This window comes from Myodes glareolus, chromosome 8 (genome assembly GCF_982192425.1).
Source record: "Myodes glareolus chromosome 8, mMyoGla1.1, whole genome shotgun sequence".
NCBI classification, from domain to species: domain Eukaryota; kingdom Metazoa; phylum Chordata; class Mammalia; order Rodentia; family Cricetidae; genus Myodes; species Myodes glareolus.
The window spans coordinates 15,179,971-15,199,441 of NC_142033.1; the positions used below are offsets into that span (position 1 = coordinate 15,179,971).

The 19,471-nt window shown below is 42.3% G+C and overlaps 1 protein-coding gene across 2 annotated transcripts in view; it reads right to left on the reverse strand.

Annotated features, from left to right (window-relative positions):
• The window catches only part of Uso1 (USO1 vesicle transport factor), a 74,734-nt gene extending 57,723 nt beyond the window's left edge, over positions 1–17,011 (reverse strand). For both annotated transcript variants that reach the window (XM_048425525.3, XM_048425520.3), the window contains exons 1-4: positions 16,854–17,011; positions 4,045–4,131; positions 3,670–3,734; positions 879–955 (exon numbers count right to left, since the gene is read on the reverse strand). In XM_048425525.3, the coding sequence (XP_048281482.3) occupies positions 879–955; positions 3,670–3,734; positions 4,045–4,131; positions 16,854–16,919 (295 nt within the window). In that variant the 5' untranslated portion in view covers positions 16,920–17,011. The remainder of the gene's footprint in view (positions 1–878; positions 956–3,669; positions 3,735–4,044; positions 4,132–16,853) is intronic.
• Between the last annotated feature and the right edge of the window lie 2,460 nt (positions 17,012–19,471).

The following is a 19,471-nucleotide window of genomic DNA, read 5'->3' on the forward strand; positions in this document are numbered from 1 at the left end:
ATTGGGAGAGAGATTCCCTAACTTGGCTTCTAACCCTTAACAGGCACAAAGGTAATAACACATACAGGGATCAACCAACAATCAAAGGGATTATTGAACTCTGCAAGGCTAGTAAGTATAGTGCTTAATTACAACCCAAAGAGAAAACGCTTAGGAAAGAAGGACCTGCAGTGTGGTGGCTCACCACGCCTGAAATACCAGCACTCAAAAGTAGAGGCAAGAGTATCTTGGGGTCAGTCTGGTCTATATAGTGAATTCTAGGACAACCAGAGCTACACAGTGAGACCCCGTCTAGAAAAACAACAACAAAACCCAAACACATAAACAAAAAACAAACAACAAAAGAAAGAGAACAGGATCTGGGGGAGGTGAGTGAGGTGAAAGAGAATCTACTAAAACACTTTTTATTTGAAATGTCACAGTATCTGAAGAATAAGCATTTAAAAGAAGGAAGGGTGTAGGTGAGAAGTGGTGGAACCTGTAATCCTAATGTTCTGGAAGTTCAGCAAGGAGACTGAGCTTCGCTTAGCCCAGGCTGCATAGTCCCTGATTTCAGGACAGAAACCACACTCCACCTTGTCATAAGGCTCAGATCACACACTGAGCCCTCATTCTTCACCGTAACTTAACAGCTTGGATGACACACTGAGCCTTCATGCTCCACCGTATCCTAATGGCTCAGATTACACACTGAGCTTCATCCTAGATACTACTCGGGACTAAGGGTAGATCTTTACTATACTGATTAAAGGAGTAACTTAAAAAGAAAACACCTACAAACAACGAACAAGTTTATAAAATAATGTACTCAACTTTAAAGCAAAATTGGCATAACCTAGTTTATATATAGAAGCACAGTAAAATAACTGGAAACTTACCTACTTCTTCCTCTTCATCATTAGATATTATATTATAGAGTGTGTCCAAAGCATAAGCTATTATTTCAGAATCCGAACTGAAAAAGAGAAATTATTATACTTACAGACTGCTGATTGGATTTAAAATGCTGTGTTCAATTCTAGGTAGTTCTTCCAGAAGATCAATAAAATATTCATTTCTTATCTACAAATCTTATCTAAGAAAGTAGTAGGAAAGGAATGTGTACAGCTGGGCAGGGTGGCTCCTGCCTGTAATCTCAGTACTCAGGAGGCAGAGAGAATAGGAAGGTTGCAAGTTACAGACCAGGCTGGGTTACATAGTGAGACCTTTCTACACCATCATCATCATCATCACCACCATCATCATCATCTTCATCTTCATCATCCTCATTCCCACCAGACAATAAAATAAGAAACTACATAAAGATTTATTGAGAATTATAAAAATTAGGGGCTGGAGAGATGGCTCAGTGGCTAAGAGCAATGACTGCTCTTCCAAATATCCTGAGTTCAATTCCTAGCAACCATATGGTGGCCCAAAACCACTTGTAATGAGATCTGGTGCCATCTTCTGGCCTGCAAGGACACATGCAGTTAGAACACTGTATACATAATAAAGAAATCTTTTTAAAAATTGTAAAAATTGCTGGGCAGTGGTAACACACACCTTAAATCCCAGCACTTGGGAAGCAGAGAGCCAGTCTGTTCTACAGAGTGAGTTTTAGGACAGCCAGGTTATACAGAAAAACCCTGTCTTGAAAACCAAAACAAATAAAAGAAAACAAACAACAAAAAGAAGAGAATTGTAAAAACTGAGAAATCAACTTGTCTAGTTAAAAAATAACACACATAAGACAGCAATGAAAAATGTATCTTAAAAGAATATGCGCTGGGTGGTTGTGGCGCACACCTCTAGTCCCAGCACTTGGGAGGCAGAGGCAGGTGAGTTTCAGGCCAGCCTGGTCTACAGAATGAATTCCAGGGTAACCAGGGCTATTACACAGAGAAATCTGCCTTAAAAAACAAACAAACAAACAAACAAACATCTCTCCCTCCCGTCCCGAAAAGAATATGTGACAGAATGATTATTAAACAAATCCTAACGCGGTGTCAAGTAGGGAAAAAAAAAAAACCCTAAGTTTAAAAACGGACAGACAAAGGGCTAGAGAGAGAGTTCAGAAGTTATCAGAAGTTAAGATCATTGGTTGTTCTTCTAGAGGACTCTGGTTCAATTCCCAGCACCCATAGGGTTGCACTCAGCTGTCCTTAATTCCAGTGCCAGGGGATCTAATGCCCTCTTCTGACCTCCATGGGCAACAGGCACGCCCATGGTGCACAGAGATACATACAAGCAAACATCCACATCCATAAAAAAAAAAAAAACTTTCAAAAAAACTAGACAGGATAATTCCATTTAGCAAAACATGAGTGTATAGTTATGTGTATGTGTGCATGTGTTTATTTTTTTTAGATGATACAGGAATTCTTGTTTATAATTTGATGAAACAATGGAGCCATCTAGCTTAAATGCATTCAAAGACAAACGTTGGACTAATTAATTATGAGAAAATAAAAAAGTTTTAGACTTGAGCCACCTGTTCCAATAGAAAGGGAAGGACTAATTCACTACCATGGAAGAAATGAACTGGGCTGCAGTCTCGGTTGATATTTCTACTACAGCCAAAGAGGCCTTCAGTCTACTTAGTTAAGCCACCCCTCAATCCCCACCCAGAAACTATGAAACAATAAATTTTAAAGAACTTTTTCATATTCTGTAACACAGCAAAAAGCCAGGAAAATGATTTAAGGGATGGATACACTGAGGGTTGAAAACATGCTGCTTTTCTTTGGCTTACAGGGATGAATTCTGTAGGGAGTTTCTAGTTTTTAACACAATGAAAGGGACTTTTGATTGGGATAAATTCAGAAGAAAACATAGCTGAAGTGGGTAGATAGGCAGAAGTAGGAGGACCAGGCAAGAACTGAGGCTCTGAGATCTCTACCTGTCTACTCCCTGCAGCAAAGCGCCATGTCAGCTTTTATCTGGGTGTTGGGAACAGGTACAGCAAACACTTGTCTCCCTAGCCCTGGGTCTGATTTTGAAGTCCTATGTGGGATCTCAGTGGAGTAGAAATGTGTGACAAGCAACTAAAGCTCTACAGACATTTTATCAGAGGCAAGATATAAAAACTATTTATGCACAAGCAATTAAAACAGAAAATACAGACAAAATGTCCTAAAAACAAACAGGCTGTTATCACTCTCTAAAGACATGCCAGATTTATAACCACTCCTGTGCATTTACTGTCCTAAGGGGAAAAAGTCTATTTAACTTACATACTGTAGCATATATTTCTGCAAATGAGTATCAGTATATCCATTTACCCAATACAAATCAAAACCTTAAAGCCATTATAATTAAGTTACAACATTACCCACTCCCCGCCTTTTTTTTTCCAAGACGGGATCACACATAGCCTAGACTGGCCAAGAGCTTGCTAGGAAGCTAAAGATGACCTTAAATCCGAACTGTCCTACCTGCACTTCTTAAGTAATTTGATTACTTGTGTGCACTACCACATCTGGTTATTCTATCCTACTTTTATGTCTCAACTAATGCTTAGCACAGTGGCTTGTACCTAGTATCCAATAAATGTTTACTGAAATGAGAACTAAGAGTAAAAAATGTAGTAGACTTAATGTTACTATCTTCTGGAATGATGATGGTTAACTACAGAACAAATTAAAAGTTCAAAAAAAATTAGAAGAAAAAATCAATACCAAAACTTACCGATCCGTTTGTAACACATGGATAAGATGTTCCATAGCCTGGATTCCCACTTCCAAGCGGTATTTCTACACAGAAAACAGGAAAGTGTTATTACTAATTATTACCAATGCTCAACTGAAAAAAAAAAAAAAAACCATAGTAATTTGGGGCTGCAGAGATGGCTCAGTGGTTCAGGGCACTGGGTACTCTTCCAGAGTACCTGGGTTTGAATCCCAGCACCCACACAGCAGCTCACAACTTTCTGTAACTCCTCCACCTTCTTCTGGCCTATGTGAGCACTACACATGCAAGTGATGCATATATGCCTGCAGACAAAACACCCATACACGGGGGGGTGGCGGGGAGGGAGGGAGAGGCAATAATTTAGTTACAAACCTTAGATAATGATTTAAGAGCACGCACAGCATTCCTTCGGTCATCCAGTAAGGTAGATGAAGCTACTCGGTCACAGAGCTTTTGAATCTATCAATAAAAAATAAAACAGCATTACAAGAAAAAAAGGAAATCAAGTTTCGTACTCCCAAAATTATACCAGTCAATTCTGGAGAAAATCTGCAAATGGGACACTGAGGAAGTGGTCTTTCCCAGGTCTATTTATTTAGGTAGTATTATCAAACTATAGCGGCCTCCCCCCCCCCACGAGACTTGAAAAGTGGGAGGGGCAAGTGAGAAGACACATAAGGAAGTCAAGGCAGCTGAAGAATAAATGAAGAGAAGTCATTGGTGGGACTGGAGCACTGTAAACGTGCTTATCAGGATGACTGCAACCGAGAGGGGTCAAATCCAACAGGTTATGGTATATTATTAACATGTCACTGTGCTACCTCCATTGTGCAACTATGCACTCACTGTGTTAAGAAAGTGCAAAATGTGGACAGAAAGTTTTAAATTTTAAAAGTGTTTTTAAAACTATTTTTTAATTTTATCTGTATGAGTATTTGGCTTGCATGTGTGTCTGTGCACCACTCACCCATCTGGTACCTAGGGAGACCTGACGCAAGCATCAGATCTCCTGGAACTGGAGCTACAGACAGTTGTGAGCCGCCTTGTGAGTGCTGGGAATCAAACTTTGATTCTCTGGAAGAGCAGGAAGTTTCCTTAACTCCCAAGCCATCTCTCCAGCCCCCAATTTTAAAGTTCTAAGTGTCTCAAAACCTTTAAAGACAGAATATATCTATTTTTAAATAATTTGCAGGAATTAAAATTCAAACTGAGCTTAAAAATAAACATCAGAGCACTATATACAATGGAAAAATGTTAAACAACTGTCTATTAAATGAGGAAAAGTCAAATACATTGCAGTATATTATTTGGTGAACCCAGTTGTAGCTATTCAAAAGAATCAACTGTACAGATATAAAAAGAGCATCATACAATAAAAACAAGCCATAGAAGGTAAATGAGCCCACAGAAGCAAACATATGTATGTAAGATAAAATTCATTTTGTATGTTCACATGTGTATGTATGCATGCGTGTGTGTTTGTGTGTTTGTGTCAAAGTCAGACGATATGATCTGCGGAAAACCACTCTCTTCTTCTACCCTGTGGGTCTGAGGAATTGAACTTAGGTCTTCAGGTGTGGTGGCAGGCGTCTTTACCAACAGAATCATCCTGCCTACCCACAAACATGTATTTTTAAAGTTGTACTGAAAAACTAGATATTCAAAATGACAAATATCCCACCCAAATCCTGAAAAAAAAAGTATCATTATAGAGTTACAGAATTTCTACAGAAAGCAAAGCAGACAACCTTTGCAAAGTTCAGTTCATAATAGAAGTTTCATACGTTTTGTTCCTGGGCCAGGGAGACACTTGACCAGGTAAAGAAAGGTATTTGCCGATAAGCTTGATGGTCTGAGAATTAACCCCACAAGTTGTTCCTGATTTCCACATGCACATCATGGCTCATGCATACAAACATGCATGCACACAGCTAAATAAAATGCAATTTTAAAAACAGACTGCTTTTTACATTGCATAAAATAGAATGTTAACTACCTTCAAGCTAGTGTTCAAGAAAAGACAGAAATGTAGACTTTCATATGAAATTTTTTAATTTTTCAAAGCTAGCTTAAAATTATTTCACATATAATAAAATCAGGTAACTTTCAAATACTAAATATGCTATTATTCCTTAGGTTGAAATAGAATATTTTTATGTATTCAAATTTTAAATACTAAGTAATCTTTTTTCATTGTGTTTTTGTTTTCTGAGACAGGATTTCTCTGTATAAGTCCTGGCTGTTCTGGAACTCACTTTGTATACCATGCTGGTCTAGAACTCACAAAGATCCACCTGCCTCTTCCTCCCAAGTGCTTTCCTGCTCATTTGAGGACAGTGCAGAGCAGTGAAGACAGACTCCCAGACTCCACATCCAGACCTTTTCAGTGTAAATAAAATTCTATGCCCTGTGTAGTATTACATCTGTTGTGTGTTTGTATTTGCTATTGGTGGTTTCTCTGTAACAGACGCCTCCTGGGTGCTGTGTTGAGGGGCTTTCCCTAGGCACAGAAAGGTTAAAAGGTGTCCTAAACAAAATTAGGTTCCATTCAGCATGAGGTGCTGCTGGCCTTGAGTTAAATAAAGACATGTTTTAAAAGAAGCATATTTAAAGAAAAATAAACATAAAACAATGGGGCTATTTTTGGTTTGAGAGATTTTTGTTTCAATTTTTCTTTTAAACAAGATCTCACTCTGTAGCCCTAACTGGCCTTGAACTCACAGAGATCACCTGCCTCTGCCTCTGAGTCCTGGGATTAGAGATGTCACTACCTCTGGCTAAAACAAGGTTTTGTATTGATTGGTGTGACAAAAATATGCCCAGTGGCTCACAGGAAGCTGACCTGTGGTTTTCCTTCAGAGGAGTACTTGAGGATGCATGGCAATTCTACACCCATGGTGACTTGCTGGAACACAACTGACCCAACAGGGACAGTTAAGCAAAGGATATGAAGCCAGTCATCAGTGTCAGATATGCAGAGTAAAAGGAGGGTTTAATAGAGATTTCTTCATATTTTTTTCTCGTTGACTATTGAAACAAAAATAAATCTTGTAATAATTAAAATCAATGTATAGTCTACAACTGATGTCTTATGTCATTTCCCGTCTCCAGGAATAATCTCTTTTTTTCCTTTTCTTCTCCACAATAAATATGTATATACAAAGGGATAGTTTTTCAAAAGTGAAACAATTACTCTGAGATTTGCTTTTTAAAATATGTAATAATAGATACTGGATATTTATTATTATTATCAATCTACTCAATGAAAATGATGGTTTGCCTCCAAAACCAAAATATTTATGTCAGGATCAGGTGTGTATGCACTTGCACTAAGGGTTGAGTCCACATGCTGAGCTTGCGCTGTCCCAGAGCTTAGGTTTGTGTTACCCGTAGAATGAGGTATTTGACAGCAGTGGTTCAGCTGCTGCAAGCAAAGCTAGCAGATAGACAGGCTTGAACGAGAAAGAAGTTTCTCTTTGTCCAGTAAAAGTACAAGCTAGTAGGCAGCAGGGAACTTTGCCCCTCAGAGCCCTCAACGGTCTAGCCATCACCTCCACTACTATGCTAATTTGAACTGATGAAGTTTCTTTATTACTAACAAGTTCAAATTTCAGGCTGAGACAAGTGGAAGGAGGAAAGAACACAAAGCTTCATTTAAGAACATGACCATGAAGTTATAATTTGTTGGGCAGAATGTGATCACACTTGATACCGTATTTCGAAGGAGTCTCAAAGTGCTGTGTGGACAGCCATGCACAGAAGCCATCACTAAAGGTGAGCAGCTGAGCACAATTACACAGCAGTGAAAGACACTTGGACTCTTCAAGTTACAAGTTCGAAATATAAATTAAGCATATTTAATGCTACAAAAATGAAAAAATGTAGACCTGTGTTTGAACAAAAATGGTCAAATCTTTATAGGATTTGGGTATGAATAATGTGTTTTCTTTCATTTGGTTGTAGCTGTCAAAAGAGAGGCAGCATGACACTTCCTTCTGGGAGGATGACTAAGAAGTCACAGTCACCCTGAATATAAGCAGCAGGTGACAAGGTCTCCAACAGTGAAGGAGGAACTGCAAAGGTTAAGTGTTCAGATGTTAGCTGGGTGGGTCTCAAGTAGAGACAAACGGCAAACACTGAATGCTAGCATCGTTCCTCTTGTGGTTCCTGAAGCTGTTTCTCCTCCAGCCGTGGTGGCTGGAGAGCCCCTAAGGTTCTCATTCAGCTCAGGCTAGGCTTGAACTCAAACCTAAAAATGACCTCAGACTCCTGATCCTGCTGCCTCCGCCCTCTAAGTGCTGTGCTACCACAGTGCTGTGATGGAGTCTGCACTTCCTACAGTTCAACCATGAGTGGTCCTCAAGCACTAAGTACTTCAAAAGAGAGAAACTGTCCTCGTCTGGAATCTTAATAGTGGAAGTCTTGTACTGAAAAATGACAGTTAAATGCCCATAAATAATTCTTTCTTTTCTTTAAATTTTTAAAAATAACTTATTTGTATTTTTTTGTACATTGGTGTTTTGTCTGCATTTATGTCTGTGTGAGGGTGTCAGATCCCCCAGAACAGGAGTTATAGACAGTTGTGAGCTGCCATGTGGGTGCTTGGAATGGATCCCAGGTCCACTGTAGGAGAAGCAAGTACTTGGAGGCACTGAGTTATCTCTCTAGCTCTACACTTTACTTATTGTTACTGCATGTGCAAGTATGTTTGTCAGAGGACAACTTGTATGGCTCAGCCCCCTCCTTCCACCATGTGAAGACCCACTATTATTATGTATATCATCAGGATAACAATACTAACCACTATAGGCTATATCCTGACTTCAAATATGTATAAATGCTAACCTGTATTGGTAAAATAGGGTGAGCTGGATAGTTTTATGCCAACTAAACAAACTAAAGTCATCCAAGACAAAGGGAACTTTAATTAAGAAAATGCCTCCATAAGATCCCACTGTAGGCAAGTCCATAGGGCATTTTCTTTATTAGTGATTGATGAGGCAAGGCCCAGCCCATTGTGGTGGTGGCATCCCTGGTGGTCCTGGTTCTATAAGAAAGCAGGCTGAACGAGCCACGGGGATAAGTCAGGTGGTTGCACTCCTTTATGGCCTCTGCATCAGCTCCTGCCTCCAGTTCTTGCCCTGACTTCTTTTAGTGACTAGATGCCCTTGTGCAAGCCAAATAAATAAACCCTTTCCTCCCCAGCTTGCTTTGGTCATAGTGTTTCTTCGCAGCAATAGAAACTAAGACACATGGTCATTGCAGCATTTACCGCATGCTAGATGGATCCTAAAACGCTTTCTACTTTTAAACTTACTTAATCTTCATAAAGTCCCAATTAAGATTGTCACTATTCTCTTGACATCCCTTGTCACTTAGAGACAAAGAGATGAGCCCAGCAGCTAGCAAACACAGAACATGGAGTGGTGGGGCAGGAGGAAAGCAAAGTTTGTAGACCACCTAAAACTGGCTCCCTGGCCTACATCCATGGCATTTCTGGCTACTGCTGAGTGCCAGTACCATCATTTAGCCTGGAGAGGTTGCCAGGGCTTCACCTCTGGCCTCTGGGCTCTCCTCTGCCTTGCCAGCTTCACTGGTGCTTTCACCTGCAATGAAGGTTTGTGGCTCTCATACAAAACAACAAAATGCTATACAAGGACAAGGATTTGTTTTTATTTTATGTGCACTGGTGTTTTACCTGCATGTATGTCTGTGTGAGGATGTCAGATTCCCTGGAACTGGAGATACAGACAGTTGTGAGCTGTCATGTGGGTGCAGGGAATTGAACCCAGCGCTGTTAACTGCTGAGCCATCTCTCCAGCCCAACAAAAAACAATTTGAGTAAAATCTAACCTAGATGAAAAGATTTATGTTTAATTAGTAACAGGTTTATCTCTGGAAAGAGCGCTAACTATAAATGCAGGAGATAGTCAAACAGAAGTTAATGGTCATTGGTATTATTTGTATATGCACACACACAGCCAAGGTGTGATGGCACACATCTGTGATTCCAGCTACTCAAAATGCTGCAATCAAGTCAAGACCAGTCGGGCTACAGACTGAAGGTCCCACCTCCAAAATAAAAGTCTCATCAATAAAGCACTTGAATCATGGGCGATTATTAGAATACCTTTTTGTTAATAATTGCCATTTGAGACTCACAATTCCATTCAGCAAGTAACATGAAATATTCCAACTGAGATATACTCAGAACTGTAACTGAATGACCTGCTTATTAAAACTAAAAACAGGGGTGGTGGTGGTGGTGGTGGTAATGTCATTTATTAATGCACAAAAGAGACTAATCCCCCCTCCCAAAAAAAGCAATGGGGATAGCTGTGAGTAGAAAAGAAAAAAGGAGGACATGAAAATGAAAGGCTGGCCTGGAAAGATGGCTCAGTGAGGAGGGAGCTCACCTCACAAACCGACAAAAGCTGCCCTCCATACCTGTGCCATGGCACGCATGCCCCCCATAATAATAATAAAAAAAAACCTAAAAAAAAAAAAACGAAAAGTTGTCAAAAGGCAAAGAAGGGTACAGGGTCACATAAAAGGATGAAGGTTAACTTAAATTTGCAAAACAGTGACATCACAGACTGAGAAATAGCTCAGTTTAAATTTAGAGCACTTGCTGCTCTTGCAGAGAGGTCCCAGCACCCACATGGTGATTCACAGCCATCTCTAATTCCAGTTTCAGGGGATCTGTCACCCTCTTTTGGCCTTCTTGGGCATCAGGCACACAGGTAATGCATAAACATACATCTTGGCAAAACATTATCATACATATAAAAACAAAATAAATATTTAAAAATATCTTCTTAAAAAAACCTCTATGCTCACTAACTTAACAAGGACTTGTTTAACACCTAGTAACAACTTACTTTAATGCTTTCCTAGAGTTTAAAACAGAGTTGTACCTTCCTAAAAAAGAATTCCCAAAGAAGACTCTTCTTGGTAGGACTAAAATAATTCATGTGAACCCACAGTTAACTTGTTAATAATGTAGTAATAGTATAAAAATGAAAAAGGTCAGTTTTCTCTTCAGATGACCTCAACTACAACACAGTCCATTTCTCCCACAATCACATCGGAATCTGCCAAGACACAACACTGCTTTATGTACTGTCCTTGCTTTCCCCACGAGTGAACTATTCCTAAAAGGAAAACCTTTTAACAAGACTATCATGAAATTTGTCTACCGAACAGCCTGTCTTTAATACCAGCATCTTAAAATCTAACAGTACAGGGGCTAGAGAGATTGCTCAGTGGTTAAGAGAGTCCCAGCACCAACATGGAAGTTCATAACTGTCTGAAACTCCAGTTCCAGGGGATCCAATATCTCTCTGGCCTCCATGGGCACTAGACACACACACGCTTATAGGCAAAACGTCCATACATGTAAGTTTTCAAATTAAAGTTGATTAGCACTTTATACAAGGAATGTTTACAGTACTTCTCTGATATATATATATAAAAGCATAACTTCCCCATGATATTCGGAAAAGCTAAACAAAGAGTCAGTGGAGTAGGAGGGCCTTCTGTCTATGTGTTGCTTTCATTGGTTAAATAAAGAGACTGCCTTGGCCTTTTGATAGGACAGCAGCTTAGATAGGCAGAGTAAACAGAACAGACTGCTGGGAGAAAGGAGGCAGAGTCAGAGAGAGCCACCATGAAGCTGTCAGGTCAGACATGCTGAATCTTTCCCGGTAAGCCACGACCTTGTGGTGAGATATAGATTATTAGAAATGGGTTGAATCAATATGTGAGAATTAGCCAATAAGAGGCTAGAACTAATGGGCCAGGCAGTGTTTAAATGAATACAGTTTCTGTGTAATTATTACGGGTGTAAACTAGCCGGGTGGGATGGAACAAAGGGCCTGCTGTTCCATTTACTACAAGTCAGTATAACATTTTTGTATAGCCGGGTGGTGTGGTGCATGCCTTTAATCCCAGCGCTTGGGAGGCAGAAGCAGGTAGATCTCTGTGAGTTCAAAGCCAGTCTGGTCTACAAAGAACACATTCTAGGACAGGGTCCAAAGCTAAAGAGAAACCCTGCCTCGAAAAAACAAACAAATAAAATTTTTGTATAGAGAATTTCCATGCCGGGAATGGTAGTTTACAATCCCAGCATTAGAGCTGAAGCACTAGAATTCTGTAGTGAGGAGGCGAGCAGGCCTGCTTTTCATTCTGCCCGGCTCCTGCACTGCTAGCTTTACACCCGAAATAATTACACGGAAACTGTATTCTTTTAAAACACTGCCTGGCCCATTACCTCCAGCCTCTTATTGGCTAACTCTCACATACTGATTCAACCCATTTCTAATAATCTATATCTCATCACAAGGTCGTGGCTTACCGGGAAAGATTCAGCATGTCTGACCTGACAGCTTCATGGTGTCTGACTCTACCTGACTCTGCTTCTTTCTTCCAGCATTCTGTTCTGTCTACTCTGCCTATCTAAGCTGCTATCCTATCAAAAGCCAAGGCAGTTCCTTTATTAACCAATGAAAGTAACACATAGACAGATGATCCTCCTCCATCAGAATGCTAAGTTCAAGGCCAGCTTAGGTTACAAAATGAGACTCCGTCTCAAAAACAAGCAAACAAACACAAGCCTCTAAAAATGAACTGGTGTGTTCTCCCCTAGGAGATAATCCAGTTCAGGATGAGTGTAATTACTCCCCAAATCATATGGTTTCAGGACTTATTCTTTTAGGTACAGAGCTGCAGATCATGGAAGACTCTTGAAAAACAGGAACTAGTATGTAATAAGCATATTATATACTTAGATCCCAGTACAGACCTGCTAGAACAATTTTCCCTTTGTACATTTCCTAGAATACTAGTAGATACATGAAGCTTACTGAAGCCACAATCAGATACGTGTGCACACACAGGGTCTAGACAGAAAACTGTGAAAACAGCACCCTTTATAGCTCCATATAAGAGGGTTTTCCTGTTTCATTTGTGACCATCAGACAACACACATCTTTGGTAACAAACTCTGTTTTCTAGGACATCACAAAGGCTGTAAATAACATTCTCTGGAACACATCTTGGTAATGTTAGGGCATGTAAATTTTAAGTGAATCTTTTTGTTTAAAGGAGCCTAAAAAATTTGTTATTAAACTTCAATTTGGGAAGTGACGTTTAATACAAACAAGTCAAAAAGACACTTTTCCTGGACATAAAAGTCATCAGAGGCAAATCACTCTCTTGTCTCTGACATTATTATTACAAGTCAAGCCAAGTGAGCAAACATTCCAATTAAGGCACCGACCTAGTTACCAGCGTAGAGTATGTAGTAGCAACCCCAAGAGGAATCTCAGAGCATACACTTACACTAACACTATGATGTGCCCAATCACACACTCATCAAACCAAAACTGAAAACTAAAACCTTTTTCTTTATTGTGGGAGAGAGAGATAGAGAGAGACGTGGGTGTGATCACACCACGGTGTGCATGCAGAGAGGTCAGAGGACAACTCTGTCAAGCAGGTTCTCTTCTCCCACCTTTCTGTGGGTTCTGGAGACTGAAGGCTGTCAGGCTTGCATGGCAAGTGACTTACTGCTGAGCTACTGGCCAAACCCAAACTGAATTTTCGATCACGTTCGTCACTTAAGAATTTAATTAAAAGAACGTACACCTGCATCTAGCATGCTAGTCTTCCTGCTTTGAGTCAGTTCATCATCAACCCCCAAAGGGATACCTGCCGCTGAGCAGTAATTCTTAGCTTTCGACTGTCAGTCACTTTCATGGCTCAGGATCTAACTTGAAAACAGAAAGCATTCCAATGATTTATCATCAAACATATTCACATCTCTTATGGAATTTTCAAGAAACTACCTTTTAAAATGAGTACCAGTTGACAGAAGACGTAAAACTAAGAACGTGTGAACAAGAGGTTACAGTCATCAGACATAGTGACTTTCTCTACCTTGCAGGGTGGGGGGGCATATTAAAAGGTACTAGACTCTAAAATACAGAGTGTAAAATTAGAGACTAAAAATATCCCTATTCCACAAACTTGCTGATGATCCTGTGATACAAACACAGATCTTCACTACTTGGCTGGTTCTGAAGAACAAGTCCAAAGTCACTCAGCTGAGGCACGGCACGGCACTGTACAACCGGCAATCCAGCGCTTCCACATTTAGAAGACACTCAGCAGGGTTCAATTTCTAGCACCCAAACCACCCCACCCCCATTCCCCTACATCCCACAGAAAAGGAAGAAAAAAAGCATAGGCAGGAAAACAGCAAGCAGTATATTAGAAAACTCTCTAAGTAAAAGGTCTGGGGGGCTGGAGAGATGGCTCAGAGGTTAAGAGCACTGGCTACTCTTCCAGAGGTCCTGAGTTCAATTCCCAGCAACCACATGGTGGCTCACAGCCATCTGTATGAGAACTGGTGCCCTCTTCTGGCCTGCAGGCACACATGGAAGGAATGTTGTATACATAATAAATAAATCTTTTAAAAAAAAGTAAATAAATAAATGAGGTAGGCTGAACAGAGAAGTAAGTAAACAAATGAACAAAAAATTAAAAATACTTAAGAAGTGATCTATCGATCATGGACGTGGAGGGGACTTGTTGGGGAAGGGGTGCCCTGGAAAGCAGGGATACGAGAAAGGATAAGGGCCGAGATGTCATCAAAGGGCACCGCATATGCGTGAAATTGTGAAAGAATAAATAAATTTTAAAAAAAAAAAGGTCTGATACAAGAGACTTCAATTAAACAACTGGGGTCTCTAAAATAATGTCATTTATTTCTTTAAACCTAACATTTTAAAGTTGCTGACTCTAATGTCTGTTGTTTATTTGAAATAGTACTTTAAGCAACTAATTAGAAATGTTTATGGAGGGGAATTGGGGATTTAGGTCAGTGAAGTCTGGAAAAAAATTTATAGTGCTTTTATTACTAGGGGAAAAACCTGAAATACACCTGACCCTTGAACAAAAAAACACACTGCGAAGGATGATAATATACGTGATAGGACGACGGAGGGGCTGGGGAGCACAGCAATGGTGGGAAGAACAAGACCCGTTCACCAAGTTATAGAGCAATGGTTGTTCTGTTATGAAAGACATTATCTGCAGTTTCTTGGACAAAGAAGTTAGGGGTGCACACTAGAGAAAAAAAATTAATGACAGATCTGAAGAACAAAAAAAGTAGAATTCAGATAAAAGAGGTTTTCCACTGGGAAAAGCTATGAAAAAGAAAGATGGAGAACCATTCTCCATTTCACAGAGATGGGAGAATCTACATAACGTAGATGATGATACAGAAGTTAAGCAGTTCAAAGCCTTTGCAAGTCAAACATCTAGGGCAAATCAAGTATCTCCAATTAAAACATCTAATACTACACTGTGCACTCCTCTGATGCTCTATAAATCCTGAACTAGTCACCCATGGGTCCTTGCTGTACTTCCTCATAGAATCAGGGCCAGTTTTAAGCACACTTTAACTCAGTAAATTCACTCTCCTTAGAAAGCAAACATTTTTTCCAGTTTGAGTGCACATGGAGTTGAGCAGTAACAAGGTTCGTCGCTTTCTCTCCAGCTCACACGTCCTCATGGTGATGCTGGGGCATCATTCTAAAATGATCATCTACGCACTGCACGGAAGCATTCAGTCCCAGCTCCACAGGGGTGACTGTCAGATAAAGAAGCTTGACCTATATGATCCAGCAGGAGCCTTCCAGCATTACGCTCCTCTACTCTCAATCACCTTTCCCAAGAGTCCCTGTGACAAGGCCGAAGGGAATTCCCACTCTAACCTTCCCTTCCCTGAGCATCTCCTAAGGGCCACACTTTCGCTCTCATTCAAGACTCATTATATCCCCAGGAGCCAGCACTTCTTCATTTTACTCAGAAAGTGTCAGCCTTCCCTCATCTGTCCAGGTCAATCAAGGGTGGAAGCCTGGATTCAAACCAAGGTCTAACTTTAAAGCAAGCTCTTAATTTGTGTGTCTCAGACAAAATATAGAAAGGCTAAAGAGATGGGCTGTGACTACGGTAATCTTAAGGAGTCCCTGGTTTTCTACTAACAGCAGTCTTGTTGCCATGTGGGAAGGGACAAGGGAAGCCAAATATTGGGGAGGAGAGAAAAAGAAAGAGGAGATCTGACTTTCAAATGCAGCAAAGAGCTCTGCTGGCTTTCAGCTCAGTTCTAACCGCGCTGTGTCTAGCTCGGTGGCAGAACGCTTGCCTTGTATGCGGTAAGGCCCCGGATTCAATCCTCACAGCTCCTCCATCTCCCCCAAGAAGTACTAACAGAACTCGTGGGGTTAACATCATGTAAATTTCCAAAATTGCCAGTTAATAACTGAAACACAGGGATCAGCAACAAAGTCTAGGCTTAACAGAAGGCTTACTTTTCACCGTAGCAGAACTGTGGCTCTAAGACTCTGGTCAAGTTACTTCAATTCTTTCTTCATTAGTAAAGACCCTATCCTATCTTCCAGGGTACTTTATGATCCTTCCGGACCCCCCAAACAAAGGTATCACAGCTACCCAAAGTTGGTCTTTAAAATGTCACACGCGGTCATTTAAACTTATGTCAGTTTCTTTCTTTTTTTAATGCCATTCACAGTACTCTCCAATGGACTACGCAAACTTTGCAGTAAGTGTATCCAAACAAAACCAAGCACTGGCTTTCCGTGTCTTAGTAATTTAAAAAAAATTACAAATTGTGTCACCAGGAGAGCAGTAAAGTCCCTAGAGTAGCTAGAGCGCAGAACACTACAGCGTGCAAGACAAGTATTGCCACATGACACATTTGGGTGAACCTCAAAAGTGGAGTCTGAACCACCAACCCTAAGCAAACGTCGGTCCGTACAGCCGCTGGGGCGGGAGCAGGTGGCTTTGGGCCCCCAAGAATATCGTTTTATTCTTAGCCACACGCCCTCGGCCAACAGCTGGGATCTAAGCTCCTTCCAGCCCTCCAGAGCCGGGCAGCAGCCGGCACCGAGGCCGGCCGACAGGTTAAAGGGAAGGAGGGAGGGGCCGCGGTCCGTCGGCGAACCGGGTCCCCGAACCGGGTCTGTCACCGCGGCCCGAGCGGCCCGCCGCGTGGAGAGCTCGCGTGACCGAGCAGGGGAAGGAAGGCGAAGGGAGCTGCGTGGACGCCCCATTCTCGCCCAGCCCTGACCTAGCCCGGCCCCGGGCGCTGCGCTCACCGTCTCGGCTTCTGTGTGCTGGGGTCCGGCACTCTGGCCCCCCATCACCCCGCGGAGGAAATTCATCTCGTCGCTCGGCCGCCGGCGTCCCCAGCCCCTCAGCCAAAGAAAACACGGCCGCCCCCGCCCCCGAAGGGCCTAGCCCCCCGAGCCGGCGCTCCGAACACCCCGGCCTCCGCCACCACCGCCTCCTCCTCAGCAGCCGCTCCGGCCCCCGGAGCCCGGAAACAACCACCGCCGCCAGTCGCCCTGCGCATGCGCGGGGACGTGGCGTTACGTGGCGGCTCGAAGGGCGAAGGCAAAAGGGGAGAGGAGGGAGCCCGGGTCCGCAGACCACGCCCACAGGCGCCCCCCCTCGCCAGACACGCCCCCTCCTCCGCCCTGCGCTGCTTGCTGTCGCTGGCCGCGGTCACCCACGTGGTCGCAGCCCAGCCCAGTCGGCTCGGGAGGATCTGATTAGACTGCGCGCTTTAGCTGCTAGGTGTTTTGTCGCCGAGTGGGACGGACTGCAAGCTGTCAGATCTGAGGGCTTATTTTGTTGAGTCGAAAGTGAAATTATCCTTTGGTCAGCGTGACAGGTAAGGGCGGGTCCGAGCCCCTGGAGGATTCGTTTGGTTCTTTTGGTTAAGCGGCAGGAGTACTGTGGCCTTTTGATCCTCGTAAATTGCATTTCTTCACAGGGCTTTGTTTGGTGGTAACGGGGGTGCTAGAGACCCCTCATTCCACTACCACTGGAGGGCGCGTTTCTAAATTTTTGCTCCTCAATCCCACGAAAAGGAATTCCTAGATCTAAATACCAGGTACTCCGCTCATTTTTAAGTGTGAGAGGGAACCCCCATCGAACCCTGCGTTTACCTCACTCTAGTAAGAAATTAGAGATAAATTGTTCCGGAGTGTCAGTTTGGTAGCCAGTAGCATGATGTTGTTGGTGTTTTTTTTTTTTTTTAATTAACTCTCGATTCCTGTATTTTCAGTGTTTTTTAAACATGCAAAATGTCATTTTTCCAAATCGGTATAGTTGTTCTTTCCAGATGAGGCTCCCGTGATTCTGGAATAGTCCTGTAAATGTCTTGACACTGAAAGATGGTCTAGTGAGCCAAATGACTCAGGCATCTCTTGGTCTCAATTCCCCGTAGGTCTCAGATGTAACGTTTAAGATTAAACTCGTCTTTCCCAGCCTCCCTCAAAAAAAAAAAAAATCAAAATCAGTATACTTTCACCGCATGCCCTAGCATGCCCAGTAGGTCCTCTACCCAAATAATTCCCTAAACCAGAAGGAGGAAGCTGGACTGCTTTCCACCTTCACCTATCCGATGTGAGTATATAATTTTTATGTAGAGACGAGTTCTCAAATCCTTCCTCTCCTCGAATACTCTGCTTGTCGGTGTTTCTTAGACTCTCATTTCACTCTGAGGTTCCAGCAGTAGCTTCCTAACTAGTGTGTCTACATTCAGTCCTGGCTTCCCTCAGTCCACCCGTGGGTGAGCCCAAGAAGAAATATGTCAGCTGTCTTCTCAGAATTCCCCAGTGCTTCCCCAGTCTGTATAGTGAAATCCAAACGCCTTAGTCTGGCAAACAGACCTGTTGGCATTACAACTCCTGTCTCCTTCACATACTCGACATTTTTCTCTTGCCTCAGTGTGCCCTTTGCTTCTTTGTGAGGCAGAGCCCTGCTAGGTCCTTAAGCCTCAAGTCCAGCATCTCAGCAGAGAGTACCTTGACATCAAGATGCATATCCATGTGCAGTGGCTTTGCAGGACCTGGTGACACCGTTTGTATATCAGCTGCTTACTCTTCTTTACCAATCATACAGGGTGATTTTGATGGACAGGTGAATAAATGGTTGAATGACTTCGTGTGACTGGCATACCAAGGGAGAAGGTCTGTTCTGCCTGTGGCTTACAGAACACGCACCACAAAGGCCATGGCGAGGGTTCATTTTAGTCCAAGGTCTTAAGCCTGGACACAGGGCATAGGGTACCACTGCCAGAAGTACTGTGTGCTGAGTATTGTCCTCTGCTTGACATTTTGCCTTAGACATTTTCCATGGAGGCATTTTGTTGCAGCCTAAAAAAAGTAACCATTAAATTCTCAGCAGTTAGCAAGTAAGGCCTGTAGAGAACCTCACCTAACAGTCTCCCAATTTCCCTGAGCCTGACCTCGCCTCCTCCCCAAGCCTCACTTTGTCCTACCTTAAAGGGCTGAGGTGCTGATATGATTAGAGATAGCTCTTTCTGCTATTCGGTAACGGAACACAGGTCCTCGATATTTTAACAAAATTGTTTTAAGGGACAAGCCTTGTTAAAATACCTTGTTTTAAACTGCAGTGGATATAGTTGTCACAACCTAAAGGCTCCCCTCATTTGACCTATTTTATTTCCTAGCAGTGTGCCTTGGGCAGGGGGTACTGTGGGCAGGAAGGACTGAAGGACAGACAGCTGGGTGCACAAGTGAAGCAGGGAAACCTTCCCGTGTTCCCTGGCCTCACAGTCTCACTTCTGTTCCGCTCACTACTTGGGGTCTAAAGAGGCAGCCGAGAAGATGTAAGCTGTTACTTATGCCCCAGGTTGGATCTGAGGGAGCCGAAGCAGGGAGCAGCGGTGAAGCGGCCTCCTCAT